General features: G+C 47.0%; 1 protein-coding gene across 6 annotated transcripts in view; it reads left to right on the forward strand.

Annotated features, from left to right (window-relative positions):
- The window catches only part of TRAK2 (trafficking kinesin protein 2), a 174544-nt gene extending 161436 nt beyond the window's left edge, over window positions 1-13108 (forward strand). For all 6 annotated transcript variants that reach the window (XM_088465261.1, XM_088465265.1, XM_088465260.1 and 3 more), the window contains exons 14-16: window positions 6227-6502; window positions 7334-7433; window positions 11742-13108. In XM_088465261.1, the coding sequence (XP_088321387.1) occupies window positions 6227-6502; window positions 7334-7433; window positions 11742-12399 (1034 nt within the window). In that variant the 3' untranslated portion in view covers window positions 12400-13108. The remainder of the gene's footprint in view (window positions 1-6226; window positions 6503-7333; window positions 7434-11741) is intronic.
- Window positions 13109-21072: the final 7964 nt, after the last annotated feature.

The following is a 21072-nucleotide window of genomic DNA, read 5'->3' on the forward strand; positions in this document are numbered from 1 at the left end:
CATGGCACAATCCTGGTCATATAGAAGCGTGGTCCGTACATAAGGTGCTGCAGAGCCGTGGATTGGGGAATTAGTACATAGAGCGCCACATGGCACAATCCTGGTCATATAGAAGCGCAGTCCTGTACATAAGGTGCTGCAGAGCCGTGGATTGGGGAATTAGTACATAGAGCGCCACATGGCACAATCCTGGTCATATAGAAGCGTAGTCCTGTACATACGGTGCTGCAGAGCCGTGGGTTGGGGAATTAGTACATAGAGCGCCACATGGCACAATCCTGGTCATATAGAAGCGTAGTCCTGTACATAAGGTGCTGCAGAGCCGCACATTCGGGAATTAGCACATAGAGCGCCACATGGCACAATCCTGGTCATATAGAGGCGTAGTCCTGTACATAAGGTGCTGCAGAGCCGTGGATTGGGGAATTAGTACATAGAGCGCCACATGGCACAATCCTGGTCATATAGAAGCGTAGTCCTGTACATAAGGTGCTGCAGAGCCGCACATTGGGGAATTAGTACATAGAGCGCCACATGGCACAATCCTGGTCATATAGAAGCGTAGTCCTGTACATAAGGTGCTGCAGAGCCGCACATTGGGGAATTAGTACATAGAGCGCCACATGGCACAATCCTGGTCATATAGAAGCGTAGTCCTGTACATAAGGTGCTGCAGAGCCGCACATTGGGGAATTAGTACATAGAGCGCCACATGGCACAATCCTGGTCATATAGAGGCGTAGTCCTGTACATAAGGTGCTGCAGAGCCGTGGATTGGGGAATTAGTACATAGAGCGCCACATGGCACAATCCTGGTCATATAGAAGCATAGTCCTGTACATAAGGTGCTGCAGAGCCGCACATTGGGGAATTAGTACATAGAGCGCCACATGGCACAATCCTGGTCATATAGAGGCGTAGTCCTGTACATAAGGTGGAATAGGCGGGGTACATAACCGGTGTCTATTTTTTCCCCCACCGGATCATGAAGAATAATTTCTATGTGTACAGCTACAGTGGTATTCAGTGCAGCACGTTCATTTCTAGGCACAGGTGCTGCAGTTTTCTCTATTTGCATTAATGGTTTTTATGTATGTTTTAGTCACTTTAGTCCAATCAGAGGCAGCGCTGTGTCCGCCGTCAGCAGCATGCAGTCTGATCCCTACAGGCAGACGCGTCTTTTCGTAGGCAGTTTGGACGCAATGACATCGTCCTCTTACTGTACTTTAGCCACGTGTACATGCCTCCTTGCCACAGATACACGCTCTATCCAACCATCATCCACCAACCCGGCCCCATCATCGCAGAGAAACGCGAGTCCGAGTTGCCTGTGATAAAATACGCGCAACGCAAAATTATGCTCCTGCGCGTAGACCAAAAGTGCAAACGGTGTCTACATACAGCTTTGAATACGTTATATTGGCCATTGTGTATGTATACAGTATATGTACAGTACATTGTGTGTGAACACTGGCGGCATTTACCACACAAAGTGCCAAATCCACCAGATCTCGCCATCCGCCTCTAGCCGCTCGTCCAGGCCCCTACTGTCACCATTGCCGTCTGCCTGACAATGGTCCCCTGAGATCATTTATCTGGATCCATACTGTGTTTGGATACCTCATTGTATATTGCGGAGCTAATTATATTTATGCAAATGGGGAATCTAACCATTGTTTCTTTATGGAAAGTATGTGTAAATCCATGTTACCAGGAGCCACTACCTGTGTCTGTATGTACCCTGATTCCAGCTAAATCCGTGATAGAGCACCCCCAGTATTACCATGTCTGTGCATGATCTATTCCTCAGCCATATGGGGGAGACTGTTGGAGGTGATGTATTACCGTACATAGGTGATAGAGCACCCCCAGTATTACCATGTCTGTGCATGATCTATTCCTCAGCCACATGGGGGAGACTGTTGGAGGTGATAGAGCACCCCCAGTATTACTATGTCTGTGCATGATCTATCCCTCAGCCACATGGGGGAGACTGTTGGAGGTGATGTATTACCGTATATAGGTAATAGAGCACCCCCAGTATTACCATGTCTGTGCATGATCTATCCCTCAGCCACATGGGGGAGACTGTTGGAGGTGATGTATTACCGTACATAGGTGATAGAGCACCCCCAGTATTACCATGTCTGTGCATGATCTATTCCTCAGCTACATGGGGGAGACTGTTGGAGGTGATGTATTACCGTACATAGGTGATAGAGCACCCCCAGTATTACCATGTCTGTGCATGATCTATTCCTCAGCCACATGGGGGAGACTGTTGGAGGTGATGTATTACCGTACATAGGTGATAGAGCACCCCCAGTATTACCATGTCTGTGCATGATCTATTCCTCAGCTACATGGGGGAGACTGTAGGAGGTGATGTATTACCGTACATAGGTGATGGAGCACCCCCAGTATTACCATGTCTGTGCATGATCTATTCCTCAGCTACATGGGGGAGACTGTTGGAGGTGATGTATTACCGTACATAGGTGATAGAGCACCCCCAGTATTACCATGTCTGTGCATGATCTAATCCTCAGCCACATGGGGGAGACTGTTGGAGGTGATGTATTACCGTACATAGGTGATAGAGCACCCCCAGTATTACCATGTCTGTGCATGATCTATTCCTCAGCCACATGGGGGAGACTGTTGGAGGTGATAGAGCACCCCCAGTATTACCATGTCTGTGCATGAGCTAATCCTCAGCCACATGGGGGAGACTGTTGGAGGTGATGTATTACCGTACATAGGTGATAGAGCACCCCCAGTATTACCATGTCTGTGCATGATCTATCCCTCAGCCACATGGGGGAGACTGTTGGAGGTGATGTATTACCGTACATAGGTGATAGAGCACCCCCAGTATTACCATGTCTGTGCATGATCTATTCCTCAGCCTTATGGGGGAGACTGTTGGAGGTGATGTATTACCGTACATAGGTGATAGAGCACCCCCAGTATTACCATGTCTGTGCATGATCTATTCCTCAGCTACATGGGGGAGACTGTTGGAGGTGATGTATTACCGTACATAGGTGATAGAGCACCCCCAGTATTACCATGTCTGTGCATGATCTATTCCTCAGCCACATGGGGGAGACTGTTGGAGGTGATAGAGCACCCCCAGTATTACTATGTCTGTGCATGATCTATCCCTCAGCCACATGGGGGAGACTGTTGGAGGTGATGTATTACCGTATATAGGTGATGGAGCACCCCCAGTATTACCATGTCTGTGCATGATCTATTCCTCAGCCACATGGGGGAGACTGTTGGAGGTGATGTATTACCGTACATAGGTGATGGAGCACCCCCAGTATTACCATGTCTGTGCATGATCTAATACTCAGCCACATGGGGGAGACTGTTGGAGGTTATGTATTACCGTACATAGGTGATGGAGCACCCCCAGTATTACCATGTCTGTGCATGATCTATTCCTCAGCTACATGGGGGAGACTGTTGGAGGTGATGTATTACCGTACATAGGTGATGGAGCACCCCCAGTATTACCATGTCTGTGCATGATCTAATACTCAGCCACATGGGGGAGACTGTTGGAGGTGATGTATTACCGTACATAGGTGATAGAGCACCCCCAGTATTACCATGTCTGTGCATGATCTATTCCTCAGCCACATGGGGGAGACTGTTGGAGGTGATGTGTTACCGTACATAGGGGATAGAGCACCCCCAGTATTACCATGTCTGTGCATGATCTATTCCTCAGCCACATGGGGGAGACTGTAGGAGGTGTTGTGTTACCGTACATAGGTGATAGAGCACCCCCAGTATTACCATGTCTGTGCATAATCTATCCCTCAGCCACATGGGGGAGACTGTAGGAGGTGATGTGTTACCGTACATAGGGGATAGAGCACCCCCAGTATTACCATGTCTGTGCATGATCTATTCCTCAGCCACATGGGGGAGACTGTAGGAGGTGATGTATTACCGTACATAGGTGATGGAGCACCCCCAGTATTACCATGTCTGTGCATAATCTATCCCTCAGCCACATGGGGGAGACTGTAGGAGGTGATGTATTACCGTATATAGGTGATAGAGCACCCCCAGTATTCCCATGTCTGTGCATAATCTATTCCTCAGCCACATGGGGGAGACTGTTGGAGGTGATGTATTACCGTACATAGGGGATAGAGCACCCCCAGTATTACCATGTCTGTGCATGATCTATTCCTCAGCCACATGGGGGAGACTGTAGGAGGTGATGTATTACCGTACATAGGTGATAGAGCACCCCCAGTATTACCATGTATGTGCATGATCTATTCCTCAGCCACATGGGGGAGACTGTTGGAGGTGATGTATTACCGTACATAGGTAATAGAGCACCCCCAGTATTACCATGTCTGCATGATCTATCCCTCAGCCACATGGGGGAGACTGTTGGAGATGATGTATTACCGTACATAGGTGATAGAGCACCCCCAGTATTACCATGTCTGTGCATGATCTAATCCTCAGCCACATGGGGGAGACTGTTGGAGGTGATGTATTACCGTACATAGGTGATAGAGCACCCCCGGTATTACCATGTCTGTGCATGATCTATTCCTCAGCCACATGGGGGAGACTGTTGGAGGTGATGTATTACCGTACATAGGTGATAGAGCACCCCCAGTATTACCATGTCTGTGCATGATCTAATCCTCAGCCACATGGGGGAGACTGTTGGAGGTGATGTATTACCGTACATAGGTGATAGAGCACCCCCGGTATTACCATGTCTGTGCATGATCTATCCCTCAGCTACATGGGGGAGACTGTTGGAGGTGATGTATTACCGTACATAGGTGATAGAGCACCTCCAGTATTACCATGTCTGTGCATGATCTATCCCTCAGCTACATGGGGGAGAGTGTTGGAGGTGATGTATTACCATACATAGGTGATAGAGCACCCCAGTATTACCATGTCTGTGCATGATCTAATACTCAGCCACATGGGGGAGACTGTTGGAGGTGATGTATTACCGTACATAGGTGATAGAGCACCCCCAGTATTACCATGTCTGTGCATGATCTAATCCTCAGCCACATGGGGGAGACTGTTGGAGGTGATGTATTACCGTACATAGGTGATAGAGCACCCCCAGTATTACCATGTCTGTGCATGATCTATCCCTCAGCCACATGGGGGAGACTGTTGGAGGTGTTGTGTTACCGTACATAGGTGATGGAGCACCCCCAGTATTACCATGTCTGTGCATGATCTATTCCTCAGCCACATGGAGGAGACTGTTGGAGGTGATGTATTACCGTACATAGGTGATAGAGCACCCCCAGTATTACCATGTCTGTACATGATCTATCCCTCAGCCACATGGGGGAGAGTGTTGGAGGTGATGTATTACCGTACATAGGTGATAGAGCACCCCCAGTATTACCATGTCTGTACATGATCTATCCCTCAGCCACATGGGGGAGACTGTTGGAGGTGATGTATTACCGTACATAGGTGATAGAGCACCCCCAGTATTACTATGTCTGTGCATGATCTATTCCTCAGCCACATGGGGGAGACTGTTGGAGGTGATGTATTACCGTACATAGGTGATAGAGCACCCCCAGTATTACCATGTCTGTGCATGATCTATTCCTCAGCCACATGGGGGAGACTGTTGGAGGTGATGTATTACCGTACATAGGTGATGGAGCACCCCCAGTATTACCATGTCTGTGCATAATCTATCCCTCAGCCACATGGGGGAGACTGTAGGAGGTGATGTATTACCGTATATAGGTGATAGAGCACCCCCAGTATTCCCATGTCTGTGCATAATCTATTCCTCAGCCACATGGGGGAGACTGTTGGAGGTGATGTATTACCGTACATAGGGGATAGAGCACCCCCAGTATTACCATGTCTGTGCATGATCTATTCCTCAGCCACATGGGGGAGACTGTTGGAGGTGATGTATTACCGTACATAGGTGATAGAGCACCCCCAGTATTACCATGTCTGTGCATGATCTATTCCTCAGCCACATGGGGGAGACTGTTGGAGGTGATGTATTACCGTACATAGGGGTCTCCACAGCATGCGGCATACAACACCCACCAGGGGGTGTGGCCACGTTCTCATTTTCCTGCAGCCTCGCCCCCTGTTGAGACCTTGGAATTTGGGCGGTTTGAGTATATTAATAAATATAATGATGACTTTAATATAATCTCTCATGTAAACTGTTTAGGTTCTCAGACTCTTCACCAATGGCAGCAGCTGGCACAGCCTAACCTGGGCACCATATTGGATCCCCGTCCTGGAGTAATGACCAAAGGCTTTAAGCCTCTCCCTGAGGATGCGGAATACCACTTGTGTGATCTGGAGGAGGATGAAGAGGAAGAGGAGGAGGATGATGAGGGAGGGATAACCTTTAAAGTACAGGAGAGAGCTGAAGATGAAGAGCCAAAGGCCGCATTAAATATCTTTCTGCCGCCAGTTACGGTGTCACCAGCTCCGACTTCTGGTTAGTAACCGGAAATGTCTGCGGCATACATAAATTGTGCTGTGTCACGTTACTGACCGTCACCTTGTTACTAGGTCTGTGTCACCCATCACCGTGTACATAGAGCCTCTGGTTAGTAACCGGATATGTCTGCGGCTGTTTTGTTGCCTGTTTGTGTCGCTGCTCCTAATCCTGTGTATATTGTGTTTGGCAGAACTGTGTGTATTATACATAGATTGTGCTGTGTCACATTAATGGCCGTCACCTTGTTACTAGGTCTGTGTCACCCATCACCGTGTACATAGAGCCTCTGGTTAGTAACCGGAAATGTCTGCGGCTGTTTTGTTGCCTGTTTGTGTCGCTGCTCCTAATCCTGTGTATATTGTGTTTGGCAGAACTGTGTGTATTATACATAGATTGTGCTGTGTCACGTTACTGACCGTCACCTTGTTACTAGGTCTGTGTCACCCATCACCGTGTACATAGAGCCTCTGGTTAGTAACCGGAAATGTCTGCGGCTGTTTTGTTGCCTGTTTGTGTCGCTGCTCCTAATCCTGTGTATATTGTGTTTGGCAGAACTGTGTGTATTATACATAGATTGTGCTGTGTCACATTAATGGCCGTCACCTTGTTACTAGGTCTGTGTCACCCATCACCGTGTACATAGAGCCTCTGGCACATTTCCGTCACTTGGCTGTAACCCTTTGTGCCCTCAGATATGTGTTATACAATTGTCTTTCCCTTTGTTTGGGGCTTTTTGGTGTGATAATGTGTCCGTCTGTCTATATTACATACCTGTGTGTATATTGTACTATATTCTGTAGCAATAACTGATGATTTGTATTATTACAGCCATAAACCCAGGAAAGTGTCTGTGCCACACAAGCTCCACATTCACCTTCACCACGTGCCGGATCCTGCACCCCTGTGACATCACTCAGGTTACCCCCAGGTGAGGCACCAGCCACGTCACTTAACCCTTACAGTACTCTGCAGGGATAAACCAATCAGATTTTGATTTACTTAAAGGTACAGAAACCTGGAACTGTAAGATCTACAGACAGGCAGACTCCTCCACCTCTGCTGCAGAAACTCACATTAAAATAGATTTAGATTTTATTATTATATCATCTCATATCGCTCAAGTTGTAATAAAACAGAACCACGTCGGCATAAATTGGATTTAGTGCTGCAGTTTGTATGCAGGTGCCAATTTTATTAATTGCTTTAAACATTCCAGAACCTAATTATATAAAACTATCTGTTGCCCGCGATGAAATTGCTTCTGCCAACATTTGTTTTTATAGGAGTCGTTATAGTTGTATTACTTTCCTTAGGGGCCCACGTGAGCATCAGCGCTATACAGACTGGTCACACCAGAACCTACACCCACCAATGTCACTGTGTGCCCTGTGTACAGACTGCTATGTAACCTATCCTATTCATGTGACCGCAGGCCCAAAGCCCCTCTCCCCCCCACCCCTTACCAGCCACACACATGGTGCCACACCTATCTCACCAATGTCACTGTGTGCCCTGTATACAGACTGTTATGTAACCTATCCTATTCATGTGACCACAAGCCCAAAGCCCCTCTCCCCCCCACCCCTTACAAGCCACACACATGGGGCCACACCTATCTCACCAATGTCACTGTGTGCCCTGTGCACAGACTGCTATGTAGCCTATCCTATTCATGTGACCGTGGGCCCAAAGCACCTCTCCCCCCACCCCTTACCAGCCACACACATGGTGCCACACCTATCTCACCACTGTCACTGTGTGCCCTGTGCACAGACTGCTATGTAGCCTCTCCTATTCATGTGACCGTGGGCCCAAAGCACCTCTCCCCCCACCCCTTACCAGCCACACACATGGTGCCACACCTATCTCACCACTGTCACTGTGTGCCCTGTGCACAGACTGCTATGTAGCCTCTCCTATTCATGTGACCGTGGGCCCAAAGCACCTCTCCCCCACCCCTTACCAGCCACACACATGGTGCCACACCTATCTCACCACTGTCACTGTGTGCCCTGTGTACAGACTGCTATGTAGCCTATCCTATTCATGTGACCACAAGCCCAAAGCCCCTCTCCCCCCACCCCTTACCAGCCACACACATGGTGCCACACCTATCTCACCAATGTCACTGTGTGCTCTGTGCACAGACTGCTATGTAGCCTATCCTATTCATGTGACCGCAGGCCCAAAGCCCCTCTCCCCCCCACCCCTTACAAGCCACACACATGGTGCCACACCTATCTCACCACTGTCACTGTGTGCCCTGTGCACAGACTGCTATGTAGCCTATCCTATTCATGTGACCGCAGGTACAAAGCCCCTCTCCCCCCCACCCCTTACCAACCACACACATGGTGCCACACCTATCTCACTAATGTCACTGTGTGCCCTGTGCACAGACTGCTATGTAGCCTCTCCTATTCATGTGACCGTGGGCCCAAAGCACCTCTCCCCCCACCCCTTACCAGCCACACACATGGTGCCACACCTATCTCACCACTGTCACTGTGTGCCCTGTGCACAGACTGCTGTGTAGCCTATCCTATTCATGTGACCGTGGGCCCAAAGCACCTCTCCCCCCACCCCTTACCAGCCACACACATGGTGCCACACCTATCTCACCACTGTCACTGTGTGCCCTGTGCACAGACTGCTATGTAACCTATCCTATTCATGTGACCGCAGGTACAAAGCCCCTCTCCCCCCCACCCCTTACCAGCCACACACATGGTGCCACACCTATCTCACCAATGTCACTGTGTGCCCTGTGCACAGACTGCTATGTAGCCTATCCTATTCATGTGACCGTGGGCCCAAAGCACCTCTCCCCCCACCCCTTACCAGCCACACACATGGTGCCACACCTATCTCACCAATGTCACTGTGTGCCCTGTGCACAGACTGCTATGTAGCCTATCCTATTCATGTGACCGCAGGCCCAAAGCCCCTCTCCCCCCACCCCTTACCAGCCACACACATGGTGCCACACCTATCTCACCAATGTCACTGTGTGCCCTGTATACAGACTGTTATGTAACCTATCCTATTCATGTGATCACAAGCCCAAAGCCCCTCTCCCCCCCACCCCTTACCAGCCACACACATGGTGCTACACCTATCTCACTAATGTCACTGTGTGCCCTGTGCACAGACTGCTATGTAGCCTCTCCTATTCATGTGACCGTGGGCCCAAAGCACCTCTCCCCCCACCCCTTACCAGCCACACACATGGTGCCACACCTATCTCACCACTGTCACTGTGTGCCCTGTGCACAGACTGCTATGTAGCCTATCCTATTCATGTGACCGTGGGCCCAAAGCACCTCTCCCCCACCCCTTACCAGCCACACACATGGTGCCACACCTATCTCACCAATGTCACTGTGTGTCCTGTGCACAGACTGCTATGTAGCCTATCCTATTCATGTGACCGTGGGCCCAAAGCACCTCTCCCCCCACCCCTTACCAGCCACACACATGGTGCCACACCTATCTTACCAATGTCACTGTGTGCCCTGTGCACAGACTGCTATGTAACCTATCCTATTCATGTGACCACAAGCCCAAAGCCCCTCTCCCCCCCACCCCTTACAAGCCACACACATGGGGCCACACCTATCTCACCAATGTCACTGTGTGCCCTGTGCACAGACTGCTATGTAGCCTGTCCTATTCATGTGACCGTGGGCCCAAAGCACCTCTCCCCCCCACCCCTTACAAGCCACACACATGGTGCCACACCTATCTCACCAATGTCACTGTGTGCCCTGTGCACAGACTGTTATGTAGCTCACATGGTGCCATATCTATCTCTTGTATTGATGATATGAATTAGTTTGGTTATTGCTCAGCTGTTTCATGACGGGTGGAGATGAATCACAGCGCAGGTTATTTCTTGGAGTTTCCATCACACGATGATGTTGCTTTTATGAAATCGGTTCAGTAGTTTTTGCTGTAAGTTTTAACAGACACAATGTTCTTATTATATTGGTATAGATAAATCAGAGCTGTGAATGTATCCAAGTCCCCGTTGCTGCTAGTAACAGATGTCATCCTGGAGCGGCTGCCCTGCATCAGAGTACTTCCCTTTACCGTCTTCAGTCACATTACAGCATTTATCATGCTCTGTTACCCTTATATTGTGATTTGTGCCGGGGACACTGTATAGGCAGCAGGTCGGCCGCGCTGGTTTTCTGATTACCGGACTTATACAGTATAGTAACACATAAATACTAAGCACAGGTACAGTTTTATCTCTATTTCATACATGGGGATTATTCTATTGCTGATAAGCTGCTGCGCCCATAACCGATAATAACTGTACGGTCTACATCATTTATTTTCCCACTCATCTCTATAAGGGGCGAGGTAAACTGGACGATACTGGTGACCTCAAGGTTCCGGCCTCTCCCACCGCGTCCTGACAACACTTCAGACATGGCTTCCCCCCATAATACGCAATAGGGGATTAGTCTGTGCTGTATAGAGTCTGATCAGTAAATAAAAAGAAATAGCAGGAAAACGTATATATTTAAACAATCTGCTTTCGTCAGCTGCTTGGCCTCAGGTGCACGTTCTGCGCTGGTGATTATACTGCTTCTTCCAGCCCCTGCTGATCACTATTTGCAATGTAAAGTATCATGAAACATAAAATAAAAATTATCCTAAATAAAAAGTTTACTTATAAGTCTCCTATACCGTGATGTAACCTGAGGTGTTTGAGATTATATTCACATAGTGCTCTGGTATCCGCGGCGAGTAAAGCGACCATGGCGGCACCTTCTGCTGTCCTGTGAGTAGAACGCAGCTGTGAGAAAGCGCTGCAGGAAAATGGTTCTGACCTCATCCAATCGCTGGGCTGCGTGTAGACGTCGGATGTTGTGCGATGGATACTGAGGTCTCCTCGGTTACGTTCTGTTTCCCGGCACGGCCCAGAAGCTGCCTGTGGAGATGAGACCCCAAGGTCTGTTGTGCAGTAAGGAAGGGGCGCTGTATTGCATCTATTCCAAATTCTGATACATACCTGTAATGTGTAGAATCCGGAGTTCTGTCTCTAGCTCAGGGAGGCGCCAGGATCACGCAGGGGGGTGCGAGCTGCAGGTTTGCGGTTGGCGACTGCGCATTTTGGTCCTTCCCGATGTACATTTACCATTTAAAAAAGATTGTGGTCACTCTTGGCCTCTTGTTTACTTGTTGCCAATATAGTAATTATTCCTTCTGTCTCTTTTATCAATAGTTCAATGTACACCCCATCCTCATTTGGAAGCGGCAGCACAACCAGCACATTTGCGAGTTCCTCAGCAATGTCGTGTCGGCTGAGCGTTGGAGAAAGTTTTGCAAAAGAAACCGATTCCCACTTGAACAGCACCAGCAACTTGGCCAGGCTCCTCCAGGAACAAGGGATTTCTGCCAAGGTCAACAAGCCTCTACTTCGAGAGAAGCAGCCACGTCCACAGGACCTGCTCCTACCTTCCACTCCACCCAATTCCCCATCCCGTTCTCCGTGTTCATCGCCTCTGAATTTTGAACCAAGAGCAAATTCCTCTGAAACCTTCCTGGCAATGTCCCGGCCGGCTGAGAGCTTTCTCCAGGAAATGTACGGTTTAAAGTCAGCGCGGAGCCAAAGTGATTTAGGGCAGCTGAAGATGAATTTGGTGGAGCGATTAAAGCGCTTAGGAATTGCGCGAGTTGTCAGACAACCACAGGCAGGTGGCGAAATGCAGGGGCCGGCACCAAGCAGCGGGTTAAGGCGCCAAGAGTCGATGTTTGTGGCAACAAGCAGCAGCCTCTTGGGTGGGCTGAGGAGGAACCAGAGTCTTCCTACTATAATTTTGGGTCTTGCACCTCCAGCTTGTACCTCTTCTCCAAAAATGGGTAGCTTACAGGAAGACTGAAGAAGAGAGAAATGTGAATTCTTTGTGCGATAAATGGATTATACAGTATGGGCGGAATTCAATTGATTACGCGGGCCGGATCTCCCGTCTAAAGTGACAGTAGATCGCGGGCCGCTATTCAATTGATGCCGTTTTTCGCGCTTATCGCGCCCATAGAGGTCAGGTCTAGCCGCGTAAAGCGGCTAAACCCAACCAAAGTGCTGGGCACGACCGCGAAAAGTGCTGTTTGGGTCACTTTTCGCACGTTTCAGCTCTCATCCCACTGGGGCTACGAGCTGAAATGTAGCGCTGGCAGCTGATGATCGCGCCCGACAGGAGCAAGACTTGAATAGCTCCGTCGGGTGCGATAGGGGCTGGAATCAATTGAATTCCGCCCCATGTGTTGTACAGGGATAGTTACTGAGGGTTACAGCATGTTGTGAAGGATATAGAGCAGGTGGCTGATGCATGGAGGTTGTATGACAAATGCAGATCTGGGGGAGTGAGATCTAGTTAAAGGGTTTTGAAAGTTTTATTGAAAGTCCGAAGATAGGAGAGTCCAGAGGTGGTCATGTGGGATGTTAGAGGGGAATAGTTTGACTTCTGTGGGGTCGCACTAAGAATATTTCCCGTGGTTATGTCATTGGTGGAGTAACTCGGAAATCAGCCATCATCACTTATTCATATAGCACTAAGGGGTCTAGTTACTAAGCAGTGTTAGGAGAAGTGAAGAGTGATAAGGTACCAGCCAATCAGCTCCCAACTGTCATTTTTCAAACACAGCCTGTGAGATGACATTTGGGAGCTGATTGGCTGGTACCTTATCACTCTTCACTTTTCCTAACACTGCTTAGTAAATAGACCCCTAAATCTGCTGAATAAGCCGCCATACCACGTGTAGGAGATTCGCACTAAAGATCATTTAACCAAAAGCTAAAAATGTTACCTAAAGTGTTTGATGTATCAAGGATCAAAAAGTGGAATATCTGTATATAGCATAGGGAGTTATATGAATGTAAGGCGTATTACACCTCTATACTAAGATCTGTAACATAGATTAGGAATAAGAAGGAAATATCAACACGAGTAGAAACTAAAACTTTGTAACGTCCCAATGTTACTATACGTCCTCCTGAAAGATGTGGAGATTTCCTTCCTTCACATACAGTCACTTACTATTGAGAGCTCTGTACACTGTCATTGTGGAATATTAATGGCGTACCTCCAGCGTACAGGGTGTAGTCATCAGCCAATCCCAGGGCTTGTTACATCTCCAGCAGGGGTGACTGGGCCAAAGACTTTTATTTTATTTATTTTTAATGCACCAGAATAGTCCGTCGTATTCTATTGGGCAGCGGCTCGGTCATCGATGACCTCACTGAGTTCTCCGGGGCTCATTGTCACCTGTATCGCTCTGAGAAATGACTCTGACGGGCTTTTTATTGTGACTGTAGATTCCTGTTTGTGGGTTTTGTTTTTCTTATTATACCTAATGAGCACAAAGTTTGTAAAGGATAATGGAAGTTTTATATACTATGAATAATAGAGGAGTATTTATCTGAATGGAAGGCGTTGTGGAGCTGGGGAATAGCCATATCTCTGTATAACAGCGTTCCCTGTGTATTGTACCCGTGTAGTGTGCTACTAGTAATTGCTGCATCAATGGTTTTCTGCCATGTATCAAAGCTGTCACTTAGTGTAAATATTAAGCCGATACTTTGTTCCGTCCTTCCGAATAATCTACAGCTGATGTTACACGGATCCCTTCTGATGCTACGAAATGATTCATTGTTGCAGTATTGTGTCTGAGTATCCCCAGGGTTACACTCATGTAATATACATTTACTTTCCGTTTGTGCAGCCTAGCCTGGTTTATCTTAGTAAATACTAGATATTGTATATATACAGCAATAATGCTTTGTGCGGATATAGTTTCCCATATTTTCTTTAATATGTACCGTTTAGATGTTCATAAAATGCTCTTTATTGTAGGCTGATTGTCACTAATCGTGGGGTATAAGACATACTGTACCCACCACATTAGCGACACATTGCGCTGGTATAGGGACTGTCAGATGTCTCCTAGGCCTCCGAGACCGTCGGCTGCGCCTGGGAAATAGCCGAATGTGACTGCAGGGAACCCTGGGTAATACGTCCCTGCCGTCTGATCACTTTGCATGTACTGTAACTCTGTGTGTATACTGTATGTGCTTTTCTTTTCTGCCGTCCCCTTATTTCCAATCTAGGAACAAGTGTAAATAACCAATGTGCCAATGTCCCTTCCTGTCTTGCCCTTTATATAGTAATGAAGCTCTTTGCACTGATGATTATGGCGTCAGGACGTTGTGCTCCTGTATTACTGTCAGCGTCTCACTTACATCCAACTCTATGGTCAGTGCAGAGCTGCTCAGGGTTAGTACAAGCGTCAGGTAACCGGATCGCCTCTGACGTGACCTGGGACTGCTGAGACGGACTCCCAACCCAACCCCCTCCCGACTGCAAGTGGCCAGAGAATGACCCAGCACTGGTTACATGTACATACAGGCTCGCTGTGGTTCTGTGCTCTCTCCTGAGCTGGGGATTATTGAACATCTGATTTATTTTATATTCTGAACGGTTATTACTAAAACGTGACTTTTAAGAGTCGCTGTAATTCCCCCTTTTAGGGGTATATTTACTAAAGTGAGTTTTTAGAAGTGGAGATGTTGCCCATAGCAACCAATCAGATTCTAGCTATTATCCTCTCATCTAGAAGGTGCTAGATAACGAAGTAGAATCTGGTTGCTATGGGCATCATCTCCACTTCTAAAAACCCCTCACTTTAGTAAATAGACCCCTTAGAGCCTCTTTGGTCAGTTACGCTGGTGCTGCCTCATTGCTGTCATTAAAGAGTTCCTGTAACTGCAGAGCGTGGAGCCGGCACTCATTACAGTATAAAATCACTAGGGAGCAGTGACATCGCTGACGTAACGAGCAGTGACATCGCTGACGTAGGGAGCGGTGTCATCGCTGACGTAGGGAGCGGTGACATCGCTGACGTAGGGAGCGGTGACATCGCTGACGTAGGGAGCGGTGACATCGCTGACGTAGGGAGCGGTGACATCGCTGACGTAGGGAGCGGTGACATCGCTGACGTAGGGAGCGGTGACATCGCTGACGTAGGGAGCGGTGACATCGCTGACGTAGGGAGCGGTGACATCGCTGACGTAGGGAGCGGTGACATCGCTGACGTAGGGAGCGGTGACATCGCTGACGTAGGGAGCGGTGACATCGCTGACGTAGGGAGCGGTGACATCGCTGACGTAGGGAGCGGTGACATCGCTGACGTAGGGAGCGGTGACATCGCTGACGTAGGGAGCGGTGACATCGCTGACGTAGGGAGCGGTGACATCGCTGACGTAGGGAGCGGTGACATCGCTGACGTAGGGAGCGGTGACATCGCTGACGTAGGGAGCGGTGACATCGCTGACGTAGGGAGCGGTGACATCGCTGACGTAGGGAGCGGTGACATCGCTGACGTAGGGAGCGGTGACATCGCTGACGTAGGGAGCGGTGACATCGCTGACGTAGGGAGCGGTGACATCGCTGACGTAGGGAGCGGTGACATCGCTGACGTAGGGAGCGGTGACATCGCTGACGTAGGGAGCGGTGACATCGCTGACGTAGGGAGCGGTGGCGCATCTAGGTGCAATATTTACACTGATCAGCCACTAACAACGCGCTGTCATCTGTCTACTACTAATCAGAGAATGAAACCAGGGCTCTGATTGGCTGTTCACTCTGTATTTCCTATCTTGGTGAATATCTGGACATATATATAATATATATATCCCTGTATTCCTTGTATATACTGTATGTATGTGTGTATGTATATACATTATGCATATACATGTATTGTTTACCTTGTTTTTATGTTCCCACCAATAAACCTTTATGACCTTTGTACTTTTTAGCTGGTGTGGCGTTAATTATTTAGTGCACAGATTTGTCTTCATTACACCGTAATAAATGTGTGTGTGATGTATTTAGTATTATGGGATCATTCGCTCTTACTGGGAAATGTGAGGATGTTAGAAGTCTGAGTGTTCCGCGACCATGTAATACGTCACAGGATAATGAGGTCACTCCTATTTCTCATTGTGGCGTTTATTCTTGCTTAGCACGTGTAGCAGTATCATTAGTCTTCTATACATTTTATTATTCCAGTCACCACTTGTTAATGAGACGCAAAAATGGTCAGCCAATCAGAGCGCGTTGTCACGGAATATGGAGTAAGGGGGCGTGGCTGTAGTAGTTGTGCATTACTAGCTGGATTTGCATAACATACACGTGCAGGTATAAAAGTGCCTACGTAGCTCAGACCACTGTCCTATAGAGGAGAGGCAGAACGGGGGAGGGAAGGGGCTGCTTTGTGTAGGACAAGTACAGTATAAGAACATCTTACTGCCTATGTACGGCCCCGCAGTTACTGTAGAACTAAAAGTCCCAGAATGGCTCACAACAGGTAGAGTGTCACAGGTATCCAAGGATCGTGTTGATGTGGCCAAGAGCAGGAAGATCTCATGTCCAACATGTACGGTGGCATTATTCATTATCTGCCTGGCATCACTGTAGGTTGGCAATGTCCTCTTATACCATCTGTGGCAGCCCAATGGGTTCTAGTCACGTCTGGGCTACAACCTGTGGCTTCTGCCGCCCTGGTTACATTTCACTGGTTACATTTACAGGTTACATTTACTGGTTACATTTTCCTGGTTACAGTCACCGGTTACATTTCACTGGTTACATTTACATTTCACTGGTAACAGTCCCTGGTTACATTTACAGGTTACATTTACTGGTTACATTTCACTGGTTACATTTACTGGTTACAGTCACTGGTTACATTTACTGGTAACAGTCCCTGGTTACATTTACTGGTCACAGTCCCTGGTTACATTTACTGGTTACATTTCACTGGTTACATTTCACTGGTTACATTTACTGGTTACAGTCACTGGTTACATTTACTGGTAACAGTCCCTGGTTACATTTACTGGTCACAGTCCCTGGTTACATTTCCCTGGTTACATTTCCCTGGTTACATTTCACTGGTTACATTTCCTGGTTACAGTCACTGGTTACATTTCACTGGTTACATTTCCCTGGTTCCAGTCACAGATTACATTTCCCTGGTTACATTTCCCTGGTTACAGTCACTGGTTACATTTCCCTAGTTACATTTCCCTGGTTACAGTCACTGGTTACATTTCCCTGGTTACATTTCCTGGTTACAGTCACTGGTTAAATTTCCCTGGTTACATTTCCCTGGTTACAGTCACTGGTGACATTTACAGGTTACATTTTCCTGGTTACATTTCACTGGTTACATTTCACTGGTTACATTTCACTGGTTACATTTACTGGTTACAGTCACTGGTTACATTTCACTAGTACATTTACTGGTAACAGTCCCTGGTTACATTTACTGGTCACAGTCCCTGGTTACATTTACTGGTTACAGTCACTGGTTACATTTCACTGGTTACATTTACTGGTAACAGTCCCTGGTTACATTTCCTGGTTACGGTCACTGGTTACATTTCCCTGGTTACATTCCCTGGTTACATTTCCCTGGTTACATTTACTGGTTACAGTCACTGGTTACATTTACTGGTTACAGTCACTGGTTACATTTCACTGGTTACATTTACTGGTTACAGTCACTGGTTACATTTCACTGGTTACATTTACAGGTTACATTCCCTGGTTACATTTCCCTGGTTACATTTCCCTGGTTACATTTCCTGGTTACAGTCACTGGTTAAATTTCCCTGGTTACATTTCCCTGGTTACATTTCCCTGGTTACATTTCCTTGGTTACATTTCCCTGGTTACATTTCCCTGGTTACATTTCCTGGTTACAGTCACTGGTTACATTTCCCTGGTTACAGTCACTGGTTACATTTCCCTGGTTACAGTCACTGGTTACATTTCCCTGGTTACATTTCCTGGTTACATTTCCTGGTTACATTTCCCTGGTTACATTTCCTGGATACATTTCCCTGGTTACATTTCCTGGTTACAGTCACTGGTTACATTTCCCTGGTTACAGTCACTGGTTACATTTCCCTGGTTACAGTCACTGGTTACATTTCCCTGGTTACAGTCACTGGTTACAGTCACTGGTTAAATTTCCCTGGTTAAATTTCCCTGGTTACAGCCCACTGGTTACATTTCCCTAGTTACAGTCACTGGTTACATTTCCCTGGTTACAGTCACTGGTTAGATTTCCCTGGTTACATTTCCCTGGTTACATTTCCCTGGTTACAGTCCACTGGTTACATTTCACTGGTTACATTTCCTGGTTACATTTCCCTGGTTACATTTCCCTGGTTACATTTCACTGGTTACATTTCCCTGGTTACATTTCCTGGTTACAGTCACTGGTTACATTTCCCTGGTTACAGTCACTGGTTACATTTCCTGGTTACATTTCCCTGGTTACATTTCCTGGTTACATTTCCTGGTTACATTTCCCTGGTTACATTTCCCTGGTTACATTAATTCTATTGTGAGGTGTGCGATACAATTGGAGTGTTCTGCATTGAGGGCTGGGGGACCAAAGTCACCACGTGGCAACTCTCTAATGGTAATCCCCCCCCCCATCCAAAATTCTGTATTTCTCTTATTGTATTGGGAAATTCCATATAAATATATCAGCACAGTGGCAGGTTACCCACATTTGCGTTCTTTAGAGACCCGTTTCTGACCCTATTACGGCTTTCCTGATACGCCCTGGTACTGTCCTGTCCCTGGTTCCCTCCTATATAAAGTCCTCGGCCCTTTCTTCTCACTTCCCTGCTCCTATTTGTTTGTCTGGTTACATTTCACTGGTTACAGTCACTGGTCACATTTACAGGTTACATTTACTGGTTACAGTCACCGGTTACATTTCACTGGTTACATTTACATTTCACTGGTAACAGTCCCTGGTTACATTTACAGGTTACATTTACTGGTTACATTTACTGGTTACATTTCACTGGTTACATTTCACTGGTTACATTTACTGGTTACAGTCACTGGTAACAGTCCCTGGTTACATTTCCCTGGTTACATTTACTGGTCACAGTCCCTGGTTACATTTACTGGTTACATTTCACTGGTTACATTTACTGGTAACAGTCCCTGGTTACATTTACAGGTTACATTTACTGGTTACATTTCACTGGTTACATTTACTGGTTACAGTCACTGGTTACATTTACTGGTAACAGTCCCTGGTTACATTTACTGGTCACAGTCCCTGGTTACATTTACAGGTTACATTTCACTGGTTACATTTACTGGTTACATTTCACTGGTTACATTTACTGGTAACAGTTCCCTGGTTACATTTCCCTGGTTACGGTCACTGGTTACATTTCCCTGGTTACATTTCCCTGGTTACATTTCCTGGTTACAGTCACTGGTTACAGTTACTGGTTACATTTCACTGGTTACATTTACTGGTTACAGTCACTGGTTACATTTCACTGGTTACATTTCACTGGTTACAGTCACTGGTTACATTTCCTGGTTACATTTCCCTGGTTACATTTCCTGGTTACATTTCCCTGGTTACATTTCCCTGGTTACATTAATTCTATTGTGAGGTGTGCGATACAATTGGAGTGTTCTGCATTGAGGGCTGGGGGACCAAAGTCACCACGTGGCAACTCTCTAATGGTAATCCCCCCCCCCATCCAAAATTCTGTATTTCTCTTATTGTATTGGGAAATTCCATATAAATATATCAGCACAGTGGCAGGTTACCCACATTTGCGTTCTTTAGAGACCCGTTTCTGACCCTATTACGGCTTTCCTGATACGCCCTGGTACTGTCCTGTCCCTGGTTCCCTCCTATATAAAGTCCTCGGCCCTTTCTTCTCACTTCCCTGCTCCTATTTGTTTGTCTGGTTACATTTCACTGGTTACAGTCACTGGTCACATTTACAGGTTACATTTACTGGTTACAGTCACCGGTTACATTTCACTGGTTACATTTACATTTCACTGGTAACAGTCCCTGGTTACATTTACAGGTTACATTTACTGGTTACATTTACTGGTTACATTTCACTGGTTACATTTCACTGGTTACATTTACTGGTTACAGTCACTGGTAACAGTCCCTGGTTACATTTCCCTGGTTACATTTACTGGTCACAGTCCCTGGTTACATTTACTGGTTACATTTCACTGGTTACATTTACTGGTAACAGTCCCTGGTTACATTTACAGGTTACATTTACTGGTTACATTTCACTGGTTACATTTACTGGTTACAGTCACTGGTTACATTTACTGGTAACAGTCCCTGGTTACATTTACTGGTCACAGTCCCTGGTTACATTTACAGGTTACATTTACTGGTTACATTTCACTGGTTACATTTACTGGTTACATTTCACTGGTTACATTTACTGGTAACAGTTCCCTGGTTACATTTCCCTGGTTACGGTCACTGGTTACATTTCCCTGGTTACATTTCCCTGGTTACATTTCCTGGTTACAGTCACTGGTTACAGTTACTGGTTACATTTCACTGGTTACATTTACTGGTTACAGTCACTGGTTACATTTCACTGGTTACATTTCACTGGTTACAGTCACAGGTTACTTTTACAGGTTACATTTCCCTGGTTACATTTCCCTGGTTACATTTCCCTG

Source organism: Taudactylus pleione, unplaced genomic scaffold (genome assembly GCF_031769625.1).
Source record: "Taudactylus pleione unplaced genomic scaffold, aTauple2 ptg001928l, whole genome shotgun sequence".
In the NCBI taxonomy this organism is placed as follows: Eukaryota; Metazoa; Chordata; class Amphibia; order Anura; family Myobatrachidae; genus Taudactylus; species Taudactylus pleione.